This window comes from Cavia porcellus, unplaced genomic scaffold (genome assembly GCF_034190915.1).
Source record: "Cavia porcellus strain 051 isolate PalLab524CR breed Dunkin Hartley unplaced genomic scaffold, mCavPor4.1 scaffold_18, whole genome shotgun sequence".
In the NCBI taxonomy this organism is placed as follows: Eukaryota; Metazoa; Chordata; class Mammalia; order Rodentia; family Caviidae; genus Cavia; species Cavia porcellus.
The window spans coordinates 19,880,044-19,895,588 of record NW_026947501.1 but is presented as its reverse complement, the minus strand read 5'-3'; the positions used below and the strand labels follow the sequence as shown (position 1 = coordinate 19,895,588).

Here is a 15,545-nt window from a genome sequence, read left to right as displayed (position 1 = left end):
CACTTTTTGTAAATTCCATCAACATCTAAAAATATTGATATAAAAAATTTATATGCAAATTAATTAGAAAGCTGAAGATCCAAACTTTCTACCTTATCCCACACATCACACAGGCAAGCCCTGAGAATCACCTAAACTCTAAGGAGCGCAGTCTCTGGCTCTCTGCTTCCTCTGTAGCCACTGCCTTCATCAGGCTTCGCGACATCCCCCTGCTGTTCCTGAGCTCTTTGCAGTCCTCTGCCTCTTCAGCCCTGTCTACTCTCACATTTCTGGTGAACAGTACCATCATCTATGTCCTGAAGACTCAAGTTTCTATCTCCAACCTCATATTTTTTTCCTGATCTTGATCTTACATACTACCATACAGCTGATGTTGCTCTTTTTTCTTTTCGGGTGTCTCGCTATGTAGTCCAGGCTGGCCTTTAACATGCTATGTGGCCCATGTTGGCCTTGAACTCATGATCCTCCTGCCTCAGCTTCTCAAGCGCTAGAATTAAAAGGCATGCATGACTTTGTGACATTTATATAGACTTCACTGACTGAGAATCCCTAATCTAAAGATGCAAAATCTAAAATGCTCCAGAATCTAAAACTTGCCAATGCTCAAAATGTTTCAGGATTCAAATTACAGATGCTCAATCTCTAGCAAATGCAAAATAATTTATTTTTTATTTCCTTAATTTAAATTTATTTTTTATTTCCTTAATCCATAGCCAACAAAAATAAGAAAAACAAAGTTTTGATTTAACATAACATAGACACAACAGAGACAAACATATACGTACCTTCTCTTAAAACTCACCTCTACAATCTTCTCTCTGTTCTTGGTTGGGTTCATAGGAGGTTCTGTAAGTAAAATTTTGCAATTTCTGGTATCTATGTTGAGTTTCTCTGGGCCAAACGTATAGTCCCACAGGTGTTTCATGTCATCCCAATTTCGCACTATGCCATTTTCCATGGGATAGTTCACTTCTAACATGGAGCGCAATTCACTGGCCTCGTCACCAACCATGAGATCCTAGAAAATTACAATACCAAAGCTTTAGACTAGTCAAATCTCACACAAAGGAGTTTCAAAAAATCATATTCTCATGGATTCAGAAAATTTGGGAGCAATTAATTTTAATCCTTCTGGTACTTTTACATAAAAGCTTTTTATTCTACAACATAAAAAATCTTTTCTTGCAAAAAAAAGTCTTAGGAAGTTTAATCATAGAAAATGAATTTTTATGTACTATGTAGTTTAAATCAATAAATTGACCTTACCTTTAATACATATGTTTCCAAAAGAAGAGCAATAGCACAAGTAAACCCCATATTTTCATATTTTGGAAGTTTTTTTTAATGAGGTTTCATCTATTTCTTTTGCTCAAATGTTCAAAAAAATAAGTCCTGTGATATGTGAAATAGTACATCAGAGGAAAAACTTGTAGAAAAATGCTTGATGTATCCATATATTTCTTTGAACTAAATATTAAAATGATAAATGTAAGTACTACAAAACAATAAAAGCAGCAAAAAAGCAAATGACTTTTTATTACTCTACAATAATACATTTACGTACCAATTAACATAAATTTCAGACTTTTACCCACATGTCTGAACTAAAGTTAAATTTCTACATATAAGGGATGATCAAAAATATTGGAATGTTTAAATTTTAAAACATTACAGTAAAAAGACACTTTGCCAGGAACAATGGGAGGAGTATATTTAAATCATGTGGGAATATTTTGAGAGGAATTAATAGCAATATGTCTTTTACCATAATTTTTAAAAAAGTAAATATGCATTGCATTTTTTGATAAATTGTATGCATCATCAAGCTGAATGAAAATTTGGAGTGATATAAAGAAGTTAGAATAAGGAAACAACTCATTTTCTGGAATTATAGTACAGGCAAAGTTTTCAATCTTAAAGTATAATACTGGAAATCTATACTCCCACATGGAAGCATAATACTCTTTACCTCCAATGAGATCATGTTTAAGATGACCCACATTTGTAAAATCAAGTTTTGTATGTAAAAGATTAATGTTGTAGAATTTTAAAATTATTTTAGAAATCAGCCAAGACATTAAATAAGATTAACTTCTTTATGTGTGACAAACTCTATTTTTAATTTTTTTTTTTTTTTTTTTGTGGTGCTGGTGATCAAATCCAGGGCCTTATGAATGCAAGGCAAGAATTCTACCACTGAGCCACTCCTCAGCCTTGAATTTTTAAAATATCATAAGTAGATAGATATTATGTGTTATAGTATCAAGTCGAAAATAAAGAAGAAAATTAACATGAGATGACTTCATGACTTCAAATGAAGGTTTGAAAAATATATGAGTTTTAAACTTAAAAAAAAAATCCGATAAAACTAGGAGGAAGTCTCATTGAAAAACAGATTTCTGAAAAATACACCAAAAGCAGTATCACAAGGGAAAATAAAGTGAAAACAAAAATTAGAAATGTTCATTAAAACTTTCTGCTACAATGAACTTTTTATAAAGTTTATTTTTCCATAACTTAATACCCAACTTTTTCTTAACTTCTAACTACTTAGAAGATTTAGGAAAAGAGAACTAAAATCTAAGTCTGTGAAGGCATGCGTATGTTGGACTATTTAGGGAGAAGTATCCTGGTACTTTGAAATACTGTACATTAAAAAACAAACAAACAAATAAAAACCCAAGATGATTTCATGGGATGACAGGCAGTATGTGATAATCAGTATTGTATATTAATGTCAGAACTATGTGATAGGTATATATTTTTAAATACTGCTTAACAAAATATTAAGGGAAAAATCTATACAATTTTTGGTTATTAACAAATTTAATTTAATACACTATTGTGTGACCTTTCCCTACAATGAGTATCTTTTTTTGTGTTCTACAAGGTAATTGATTGATTTATAAAACTAGTTTATTTAAACCAGTTTAAAATAAATCTAACCTTATTTCAACAGAATAGTTTTTATCTCATGCAAGAAAACAAGCGTACAAATATCTGATCCAATGCCAACTCAAAATAAAAAGCCCCACGGTGGTACTCAAGGATTAATGCAAAGAGCACCTGGCTTTGAGTATTCTTAGCTCCCTCCACACAGAAAGGACATCTAAAATGGAAGAAGTTCCAACTTATTTGAAAAGTGCAAAAGTGTAGCTAAAATATTTTTAGTTTAAAAATACAAAATTCTCTGTAATTCTAGAACAACATTCCCTAGAGCCCTTCAATTTTCAAAGTACAAGATACTCAGAATGCTTTGTAACTGTCCTCATCCCTCAGAACCAAGTTACAAATGATGAGATCCAGCCTCCAAGTCTTTGTTATCTACTCCACTGTTGGACTTCCACCTATTAGTTGAAAGAATGAAAAATCATCTCTTAATTGAAAAAAAATGGAGCAGGAGGACCATTCCAAGTTTGAGACCAGCCCTGGAAAGAGAGCTCAAGGCCAGCCCGAATTACATAGAGAAATCCTGACTCAAAAAGACAAAAAAAAAAAAAGCATAAATATAAAACTCCCAGAAAACCACAGGAACCATCTGAGACACTGTCAGGCATTTATGTTGTAGTAAAGCAGGCAGCAGAACCACTTTGAACAATGTCACTTCAAATTAGAAAGTCACTTCAAATTTAAAACCACAATTACATCCCTAAAAAGCAATTCTCTTTAACAAACAAACAAACAAAAAACCGTTAAGACTGCACTGTTCTTTGTAATTACAAACTTTTAAAAATTTCTTCATGGTTTTAAGACAAATTAATGATCATTCCTATAAGAAAAATACATAAATTTATCTAGATACTTTTGTTTGTTCAAAATAAAATTTCACAAAATGGCATTACTAGTTAAAATAGATCATATCTTTAGAAACGCCTAATTTTTATTTGTGTCAAATTGCTTACAAATGCTTTTAAGCAAACTTAAAAATATCCATTATAGACACACTTAAAGACGATCAGAGAAAAACATAATGAAAGAATCAAATATCTGGCATAGGTCTGTCTAGTTGACAAGAAAAAGGCACCTCACAATGGTATTCATTTTGGGGGAAATTTCTATTGTTTGTGGGAAAGCCTTACAGGTGATTTACCTTTTTCTTATTTATCTTCAGAAAATATTTTCCAGTCTACTCACTGGTAAGAATGATACAGAAACAAGTCATTCTTTTCTTTTTTCCCATTTATGGTTCATCTGTATATTAAAATTTACTTCATTTAATAACTGTATATATGATTCCAAAATGGATGCAAACATATACATAAAGCATGACAGGCAATGTTTAATTCAGCATTATAAATAAAGTCAATTTATCTAAACATAACACCTTCACTCCAATTTTTCTGGATCACACATTTATATAAGGCTACTTGGTTTTTAATATTATGCACACCACATTCCATTTTAATTATAACATTCATCTACAGGAAAAACAAGGAAAGCAATTCAAAACTATGTTAGTAATTAGTTCTTATTTGGTCCATTGTATGCAATCAGGAAAGTATAAGACTTAATTAGTTGCTACCAAATAGAAGCAATGAAAAAGGTTAAAAATTAAAGTACTTAAAGTAAAAATATGGAATTGCCCCCCTCCCCAATACTAAAGGGACACAAAACAACAACTACTGTCCCACCAAGCAAAAGTGGAAAACAAACAGAGAGCACGTGTGTAACCTCACTTACCATCTTTTTGTTATTCTACTTCAACGGTCAAGAAAGGTGAAGAAAGAGAAGGTAGAAGTAAGAGTCAGAAAAGGCCTAAATAAGTCCTCACTGAAATGTTTAAACATACAAGCAACAGAGACAAATTAGGTAGAGGTCAGAGGTAGTACTACTGTATTTTATGGAGTTAATAATTAGGGCCAATTAACACGGACAGTTATTAACCCTGTATGAAAAGTAACCAAATACATGATTTAAATTTCCATAGTTTTAGTCTACCATCGCATTTTAGCTAACAAGACACACAAATACAAGTCAATCCACTAAGCACAGAAATTCCCAAAACTCAAGTTTTTTAATTCATTACTGAATTTCAGAACTTTAAGAAAAATAGTAACAGTGAAAGTCTGAGTGGGCAGAGTTAGTTCAGCATTGTTTGTCCAAGCACTAGCACTCAAGTTAAAACCGGCAGGGGTCTCTTTTACTGTCTTCTACTGGGAAAACATTAACTTGAAAGACTTAAAAGCCTGAGCACAGTGAAAAGAACTGAGCTAATAGAACACAGAATGACAAAACGAATCAGCAATACTATCAGGGAATTCTTTAGCAAAAATACCTTATTAGAATACCAATAGGTTTATAACAGCACTTGGTCTTAAAATGCAACAAAGTGGGCATAAAGAGATGTATAATTATTTGTGTCCATGCTGCAGAAGAAAAATGGCTCTGCAAGGTATACCTTTATAACTCAAAATACTTTTTCGTCCATGAAGGGTATAAAAAAAGCTAGATACTAAGTAAAAAATATTACTCCCAAACAATAATGTGCCCTTAGCTCTATTATTAGCTAAATTTCAAGTTGAAATTCACTTAAGATAGAATTAATTAGAATGCAAGGTATTCACAAAAAGTATAAAGAATTCCATAAATGTTCCAAAAGAAAAGCTCCTTCAGTTTGAAAAGACTTATACTGAATGTACCATTTTTGCTTTCATAACTTAAAGAAGCCAGAATTCACTACTTCCCTTTTTTTAAAATTAAGAACCTGAGTTTCAGTTGGTATTTTTGTTTATAGTGCATTCAATTCTCCAGTCTCAACAGCAGAGACCTGAGAGTAAACCTCTCCCATCTATTACTATCACTTTCCTCGGTATCTCAAGTGAATGTCCCAAAGAGGCACAAAATGAGTAATTCTTTATCCAACAGTTCACTGAAGTCTTGTCACAGACTCTCCAGATAGAACCCACAACGCTAGCTTGTTCACAAAGAATTCACTGAGAGTTTCCTCCATTCTATCGCTCTCTCTATAATTTGATCTGAAGGCCACCTGAAGAATTTAAACTCAACTAACTGGTGACCACTGTTCTTTTATTTTAAAATCACTCCCAACAGATTTCCAATCCAGTCAAAGAAAAATCTATCATCCATAATGCAGTTTTCACAGCAGGCACTGATGTGAAACTCTCCTGCCTCTCTCCTAAGATAAGTACCGCAAGGCCAAAGAAAGATTCGCACAGCTTGCTTCAGCACATTATGGAAATCAGCTATTACATCAGTGCGAAGAGGAACCAGCGAAATTTACATTCTGTGCTTTCCTGACTAGCTGCATAAAAAAGTAGGGGGCCAGGCCATGAAAACATGGGGGAAATACATCTCAGGTCCCAAAGCAGCACTAAGATATCATGACAAAAATATCAACATGAGAGCGTAAAATTACCAGACTGATTTCTTCTACAAATCAAAATATGTAATGGGACTTTAAGTACTAATTCAGTGTTTTGTATCAATTCAACGTAAAAAAATTACACTTCAAGTAGTAATGGCATTAAGAAATACATAAACAAAATTAAATGATACTAATTTTAATTTCTTCACCTTTGTTCAGGTGCTAATATAAATTAAAAAGGAGAGCTTCTACCCTCCCCCTTTTGCTTTTCATGGCATCATACTTTAAAACTACTTAATTCAAAGAACATTTTCACACATTCTAATAGTCATTTTAACGATACATAAAATATTACCTTGATCTCAATGTTTCCCACTTTGGTGGTTGATCTGATAATAGGTCTGCCAACCAAAGCTGGGAAGATGTGTTCTGGAAAGTTAGAGCCTGCATATCCACACTTCACAAACTGGAAGGAAAGGTAAAAGTGGGTTAGTGTCAAAGCACTTACTACGTTTATTTAAAAGCAACATACAACAAACACCACTGTGCAGTGACGGAATATTTTAAACTTACAGCGCTTTCAAGCCACCCCAAGTAAATCTCAACTCTATTTTTGACATAATCTCCTTTTATTTCTTTCAAAGCACTAGCTCTGGAGATCATGGTGGTTTTTGTTTTGTTTTGTTTTGACCACTTAACTGCTTACTGGTGGTGCCCACATAACCCCTGTAAGGGGCAAGGCCCATGACAGAGGCGACAGAGCTGGCACCTCAGGCTGGAGCCTGATGTCTAAAAGAGGTCTGGATGCGCACGGTCATTCAAACTGTATGCAGGCTACAGGCAGGTTCACTCAGCCTGTGCTTAGCTGTGGTTGTTTTTAATGAACTTAGCATAACAACACATACCTGTAATCTCAAAACTCGGAGAGAATGAGGCAAGACAGTCACAAATTCAAGCCAGGCCTGCTCAACTTAGCAACTTACTGAAACCCTATCTCAAAAGAAAGACATACAAAAGGGCTGGGGATGTAGTTCAATATCAAGGCCCGGGGCTCCAGAACTGAGGGGAAAAGACTTAGGACATGAACAGTATTAAATCTTAACGCTAAAGTACGTTTCATGTTGTGAGCAGCTCATTTACTTAAACTCATTTTCCAAAATGGTAAAGTCAAATGGCATCCAGACTAGCATCACATGAAAATAGATTAGGTGTTTTGGGCTATTAATAGTTTTATAGTTAGATTTCATATTTATATAGTGTACATTTAAGAAAGGTACATCACTGATTGTAAAAATACTTCCATTTTATGTATGTAAAAAACAAAAACAAGGGCTGGGGATTTAGCTCAGCGGCATAAGCGCCTTCCTTACAAGTGTGCGGTCGTGAGTTCGATCCCTGGTACCGATAAAAATGAAAAAGATAAAACAAAAACCCTGGCATTCTATGAAATTTAACAACCACAGCAAAACTTTTATAGGAAACTAGGACTTAAAATTTCTGTATCAATAATACGCTTTAAGAGCAAAAAGGACAGCTACAAATTTTAGGGCGGGAGGAGGAAGCTGTATTAGTAAAGGAAATATAATTAAAGTCTCAACCTCTTTAACCATTTAGTGTTTACTGAAGACTCTCCAGTACCTAGAATGGTGTCTGGCACACGGAAGGTACAAATTCCACATGAAAAGTTTTGCTACTGACTTATTAAGAAAGGGTCTTGAGCACAGCACGTGTGTGTGTGTGTGTGTGTGTGTGTGTGTGTGTGTGTGTGTGTGTGTTGGCAGGGGTGTGGGGTGTCTCACAACCAATCTCCTGCTGGGCGTAGTGGCACACCCATGTAATCCCAGCATTTAGGGACCTGCCAAAAGTTTGAGGCCAGCCTAGGTTACATAGTAAGTTCAAGGCCAGTCTGAACTACACAGCAAGACCCTGTCTCAAAAATAAAATAAAATAAAATAAAATAAAATAAAACACATTAAAAAACCAAAACAGACCTCTTCAGACATTCAGTAATACCTATACATTCAACATAAGAAAAAGTACTGTTCCGTGAGTCCTGGCACAATAGAAGAATCAGACTGAAAACTACTGTCTGGATGAGGTGCAAAACATTAATAAACGAAAAGTGGACAGAAAATATTAATGGACCCCTGTACAGGAGCTACATGGACAAGGAACTGTTTTGTTTAATGCGGCAAAATTTAGCAGCATCTAAACCTCGGTGACTTTTTTTTGGTACCAGGGATTGAACTCACAACCTCATGCTTGCCAGGCAGGCACTTATGCCACTGAGCCAAATCCCTGGCTCAAACCTCAGTGACTTTTGATTAAGCCTCCAAAATACAAAAATCTTCACATATCTGTACAGCAAACCTTGTTAGAGATGATGCTGATGAACCACATTTAATTATAAATAGCACAGAACATTTTGCTACCCAGAATCTACTTGTCATTTGCAGACAAAGCTTTTTAAATGTTGTAATTATGATCTACACAACTCAAACTTTCATGAAAAATCTGCCAGAAATTTCATATTCCCAATGCCACTTTAATTCCTGTTCTTTTAGTTTAATTTTAGAATTTAAGTAAAACACACTATTCGGATGTTCTCTTCCATACTCCAAAAGCAAGTTTACCAAACTAGAAACACCAAAGCTAGGGCATTTTTCAGGTGCGGTTACCTATTCCTAAAAGTGTAATACGATATAGCTCCTACTGGCTTACTTCACAGTGCAGAAAACAGTGACGTGGTATGCGTGTAACAGACAACCTGCCTGCTCCTATCTGCCTCCTCGTAGGATTGTGGCTGATAGTAAAAATGAGAATATACTTCCCAACAAACAGATACTAAATAATTCAGGGCACTAGCTCATTTTTCCACAAATAATTAGTGTGACCTAGAAGGACCTGGAGGAACAGTTGGCATGGAGGAAATAATGAAAACCTGCTCACTTGATACGAACTGAAATGATGTGGAAGGAGAGAAAAAAGTGGTCTCTTCCCTACCCCAACCTTACCCGATGGCAGTATACATAAAACTTGTCATCATCACTAGCCTAATGTCAGTAAGAATTTATGCATATACCCCAAAAATATAGATGGGAAATATTTTTTGAATACTAATTTCTTTTTTGTGTGCAGCCTGAACCCAGGGTCTTGTACAAGGCATGCAAGTGCTGTACTACTGAGCTACAGCTCCAGTCCTTTCCAATTTTTGGTTTGAGACAGTCTTGCTGGGTTGCCCAGGCTGGCCTCACATTCACAATCCTCCTACCTCAGTTTCCCAGGCAGCTGAGATTACAGGCATGCACCACACCTGGCTAGAACACTAGACTTGTTTATTCTCAAAGTAGTGAACAAATATGGACACAGGGAGGGGTAAAAGTACTCATTCATCGGACTGAAAACACTCACTGACTTAGATATAAATGTTCTCAAAAGTAATCAGAGAATGACTAAAGAGAATCTACACATTTATAAGGGCCATTTTCTGTGTATTAACTGTAAATACATGATTTTATTAAATGAGAAATCATAAGGAAGTTGAATGGAGAAGGAGCAACATGGAATGGAATATGTAAGTCAAACCCAGGTGCATGGAGGGGGCTGCTAAAGGTTGAAAAATCTCCCCTCTCACTGGGAGCCATTTGAACACAGTGGAACCATAACATGGCAAACTGGTAAACAGTCACAGTAGTGTTTCTGATTACTGTGCAACTGTTCAGACATGTAGCCCATATTTTAAAATTCTACAGTATATTTAAGCAGCAAACACTTGTTGATAACTTAGAAGGCAAAAATTAAAAATTGATACTACAGAAACAACTGTAAATCTAGTAGCTGCTTCACCAAAAAAAAAAAAAAAAAAAAAAAAAAAAAAAGAAGCCAGGCTTGGCGGCGCACACCTGTAATCCCAGCACTCGGGAGGCTGAGGCAGGGGATCCTTTCAAATTCCACATCAGCCTGGCCTACAAAGCAAGCCCAAGGCTACCCTGAACTGCATAGTGAGACTCTGTCTCAAAAAGACAATAGAAAAAAAAAAAAAAAAAGGAAAAAAATTTTTGGTTTTCAAATTAAAAATATCAGTCGGCCTAAGCACCTGCCTGGCAAGAATGAGGTCGAGGGGCTGGAGATTTAGCTCAATGGCATAAGCACCTGCCTTGCAAGCAGGCGGTCGTGAGTTCGATCCCCCGTACCGATAAAAGGGAAAAAGACAAAAAAAAAAAAAAAAAAAATGAGGTCGTGAGTTCCATCTCTGGTACCAAAAACAACAAAAAAATTTTTTAAACACAAAGATATCAATCACTTACTAATAAATGATTTACTCTACCCCTCCCTAAATAATAACTTATCAGAAGCAAACACTTAGAATTCAGGGCTAGCATTCCTACAAGGTATTAGATATTCTACCAAAATAGCAGAAACTTCACTACTAAACGTATTTTCAAACATAAATGCAGTTATAAAGATATAAATATTCCATTTTTCAGTAATATAAATCAATGTACAACCTATTTCTCCCAAAAAAACCCTGCATTAAAAAACTGAAATCATGATGTGAAAAAATACAAAAACCCCACTATTTTCTAGATTGTTCACTTCGTATGATTTTCATCTTTATACTTCCTCCCTCAAGCCAATCATTGTAAGACTTGGTAACTTGGTTCTCTCACTGTATGCAGTAGGCTGTGTTTAAGAAATAGATGTTACCATATATAGTTTCCTCCTCATAGCATGTGGTTTAAACCGCCTCTCTTCCTTCCCACTGAGTCATCAAGTGGTAGGAGCATGAGCAGTATGATCCTCCAAGCAAAAATGAAGAAACATCCATATCTGCTCTAAAAGTATATTTCCCCCCCCCCCCGGGGGGAGGCCTGATTACAAAGCTCTGTGTGAATTTATTTACTTTGTATTCTTCTGTTACTAATTTTATCTGATGGTATTAATATATTAACTTAAGTGCATAATAACTGTTATCTTTGTTTGGTTTTTTTGTTTTTTGAGATGGGGTCTCACTGTGTAGTTCAGGCTGGCCTGGAACTCAACATATAGTACAGACTGGCCTCAAACTCACCACAATCATCCTGCCTCAGCCTCCCAAGTGCTGGGATTACAGATACGTACCACTATGTCTGGCTGACTGTTCTTATCTTGAGTAACCAAAATTTTTATTTATTTCAAAGCAGTCTGCAGGGTGAATTCAAAGTTTATGGATTTTTTTTTTTTTTTTTTTGTCTTTTTCCTTTTTATCGGTACTGGGGATCGAACTCACGACTGCCTGCTTGCAAGGCCGGTGCTTATGCCGCTGAGCTAAATCCCCAGCCCCCAAAGTCTATGGTTTATCTCTATTTCAAACATTCCTAAAGTTCAAAATATAAATTAGCATAAGTCTACAAAGTAGGGCAAAATGAATAAAAATGTGAAATACGAATACAATTAGCTTCTCTGTATCACTAGGTCTCAAGTATTATGCCAATAACAGACACTCAAGAAGTCTTCATTTTTTGATGATAAACTCACTACTGATGAAATCACACAAATTTGGTAACAGAATACACAATGTAAAGGACATGGGTCAACTTGAAAGGGATCAAAACATAGAACTTTGAGATCTTCAGGAGTTTCCTTGGCTGGCCACTTTCAGTGGCTGTTTTAGAAAGTAGATTTGAGAAGCCCATAGTTTAGTAAAATCTGATAAACTATATTCTTGTAAATTGCCCTAAAGAAGTACCGGTCTACCTGGGAGATAAGGAGGAATGGAGCAGGACCAACATCCGACAAATGACCTAAAGAATGTATCTATTCTTACAGCGTTCAATTCTGGGCCTGTCAAGGGCTTTCTTGGGGGTGGGGGGGGGTATCTTTTTGAGACAGGGTCTTGCTATACAGTTCAGGCTGGCTTTGGGTTCACTTTGCAGCCCAGGCTGGTCTTGAACTTGCAACGATCCTCTTGACCCAGCCTCCCAAGCGCTGGAATTACAGGCATGCACACTGCGCCCCACTTCAAAGGGATTTTTTCAAAACATCAACTTTTCAGAGCTGCGGATGTAGTTCAATGGTAGATGAACTGGCATTGCATGCCTGAGGCCCTGGACTCAATCCACAGCATCACAAAATAACAATAGTCATCAACTTTTCAAACAGTCCAGAATTGGTTTCTTTTTTGTTGTTTTTGTTTTTTGAAGCAAGGTCTTGGTATATAATTCTGGCTGCACTTGAACTAACTATGTAGCCCAGAGGGGCTACAAACTCATGCTGCCTCAGCCTTCCAAGTGCTGGGATTACAGGTCCGGACACCAAGCCTAGTTCTTCAAGAGCCCATTATTTTAAAACCTAAAGCATTTAAGGGGCAAATGAAAACATTTTAATTAATTTCATTAATTTTAAAAATTAAATCTGAATATCATTTTATTCAATTGTAAAGAAATCACAATAATTTCACCTAAATAAAATCAAAATCAAAATAAAATCAGAAGCCGGGCATGCCTGTAATCCCAGCACTCAAGAGGCTGAGGCAGGAGGATCATTGTGAGTTCGAGACCAGCCTGGGCCTACAAAGTGAGCACAAGGCCAGCCTGAACTGCATAGCGAGACCCTGTCTCAAAAAGACAAAAATAAATAAAAATGACCATTAACATCTAGAAGTAGTAAGAAATAGAATATAGAACCTAAGTGATTCCTAGTCCTCTAAATTTTCAGAAATATTATAGCATTTCTGATTGCTATATATCTTGTCAGTAGTTTCTTTATTTGAAACCAACCATGTCTAATGGAAACTATGTATAAAATTTTTAGGCAAATATAAATGTAACACTAAATAATACCTTATTATCTGAATTAACTACCCCTTTAAATTCATTTCATAGCAAATGATCATTGTCCTAAGGAACAGGATTCTAAAGCAATAGATTATAAATAACATTAATAATACACATAGTCAGTTTTCTAATGTTAGCTACATCAATGAAGTAGTAATATAAAAATTTGCTTAGTTAACATTGCTACTCTAAATGAGAATCAAAAATCTCATGTAAACTGTGTGCATATCTATAATTCCAGCTACTTGGCAGGCTGAGGCAGCAGCATCAGATCCGTTAGTTCAAGACCAGCCGGGCAAGAATGAAAAATAAGGGGCTGACGATTTAGCTCAGCAGCATAAGTGCCTGCCTTGCAAGCAGGCAGGTTGTGAGTTGGATCCCCGGTACCGATAAAAAAAAAAAAAAAAAAAAGACCCTGTCTCAGAATAAAAAATAAAAGAGCTGGGCACCCTTTGTGTGTGATAGAGAACCTAAGAGTTCAATCTTAGCACCCTCCTCCAAAAAGACCAAAAAAAAAAAAAAAAAAAAAAAGACTTACAGCAGCTAGTGGCACAGCACACTTCACATACATGTGTTTAACACATCACCGAGGGCATCACTTAGAACCCTTCGAGAAGAATCTATTAAAGTATAACCGAGTACCTGGCATAATTATGAGACAAAATAATCTAAATTCAATTTTTATAGTTTCAAAATTTAGAAGTCAATTTAAGACTATAATGGAATCAAGATTATGTATTTTAAAAGCACCTTTAACTGGCCAGGTGTGGTGGCATATGCTTGTATTCCCAGCATTAAGAAGGCTGAGGCAAGAGGATCGCTGCAAGTTTGAGGTCAGCCTGAGCTACAACACTGGGGTCAAGACCAGCCTGCACTACACAATCTGGCCTTATCCCAAAGATAAACTTACTCATTTTAAAAATGGGATAGCTGGGGATACAGCTCAGTGACATAAGTGCCTACCTGGCAAGAGTAAGGTCCTAGCCGGGCGTGGTGGCTCATGCCTTGATCCCAGCACTCGGGAGGCTGAGGTGGGAGGATCCTTGCGAGTTCGAGACCAGCCTGGGCTACAAAGTGAGCTCAAGGCCAGCCTGAACTGCATAGTGAGACCCCATCTCAAAAAAAAAAAAGAGTAAGGTCCCGAGTTCAATTCCCAGCACACAAAAAAAGGGATAAACTTGAGTCATTTGTTGGTAAATGGATGCACCTTGAGATTATAAGTTTAAGTGACATAAATAAGACACATAAGCTTAAATATTTCATTGTTTCTCGTGTGTGAGAAACCCTAAGGGTAAAGAAGGAGCAAAATGGAGGACAGACACTGGGAAGTAGGAAACACAAATTCAAACGGGAAGGGGAACAAGGCGGGGGAGAGGGAAGGAAAGGAAGGGAAAGTGATAAAAAACAGAATGGAAGGAGAAAATGGAGCAAAGCTATGAATGGGAAGAGAAAGAAGGGTTGAGGGCAGGGGAGGGGAATGAGAAAAAAGAATCAATACATATTATGTATAGGTACAAATGCTCTGTGATGAATGTGAGCACTATATACAGCAAATATGTACTAACAAAAAATTTAAAAATAAATGGGATGATTTTCAGCTTTTAAAAAACATAAATCTGAGACGTTACAGAACTGAATCTATTACCTTTTAAAATGTATTTTGTACAGATATACTATTATATGGTAACACTTTCCTTATTCTGGTCCACTTTTTACTTAGTTCAGATGAAGACACTATTCATAACTATTGCTTGTAAAGTCTACAGAAAATTCAAGGGAGGGTATATGGCAATACGGCTCTCTCACCTCCTCTTCAAAACAATCCAGTTTCCAAAGCGTTATAAAATTCAAATAAAATCTATTTTAACTCATACATAATTATTTTATGGGAAAAGTCATAAAGTGTTGCAATATCAAAAAAAATGGTTAGAAATCATTATAGAACATACTCAAAATAAATAACATGTTTTACTTCCTAACTTTGCTGCCTAAAATACACTTTTTAAATGGGGAGGGGGTCTAGAAAAACACTTTCATGGCGTTTCTAAATCAGTGCTTTAGTTTCAGTTGCAAGTTTAGCACTTTTACAACTAAAAGTGGTATTCTACACAAACACAAACACACACACACACACACACACACACGCACACGCACAGAGCTAAGAGAGGAGGAACCAAAACTATAATTTCTCCCAAGGTTAGTGGAATTAACACTTGGGGCTGCTAGATTCCCAAAATCATCCCAGGGAACTCGCTAGTCTTTACAGGGTTGCATCTGGATCCAACTACCAACACGCAGAACACAAAGTAAATGATGCGCTGCAGACCTGGCCTCCTTCTCTCAAAAAGACAAGCAAAAGGAAAGCAAGAAACCTCCAAGAAGCGCTGCGAAAGGCTGAGGCCTCG

General features: G+C 36.1%; 1 protein-coding gene across 2 annotated transcripts in view; it reads right to left on the bottom strand.

Annotated features, from left to right (window-relative positions):
* The window catches only part of Actr2 (actin related protein 2), a 37,817-nt gene that overhangs the window by 21,594 nt on the left and 678 nt on the right, over nucleotides 1–15,545 (bottom strand). Inside the window, exons 2-4 of one of the 2 annotated variants that reach the window (XM_003467478.5) lie at nucleotides 6,681–6,791; nucleotides 4,681–4,695; nucleotides 803–1,018 (exon numbers count right to left, since the gene is read on the bottom strand). In XM_003467478.5, the coding sequence (XP_003467526.2) occupies nucleotides 803–1,018; nucleotides 4,681–4,695; nucleotides 6,681–6,791 (342 nt within the window). The remainder of the gene's footprint in view (nucleotides 1–802; nucleotides 1,019–4,680; nucleotides 4,696–6,680; nucleotides 6,792–15,545) is intronic. The other variant, XM_005002639.4, reaches the window with a different exon arrangement.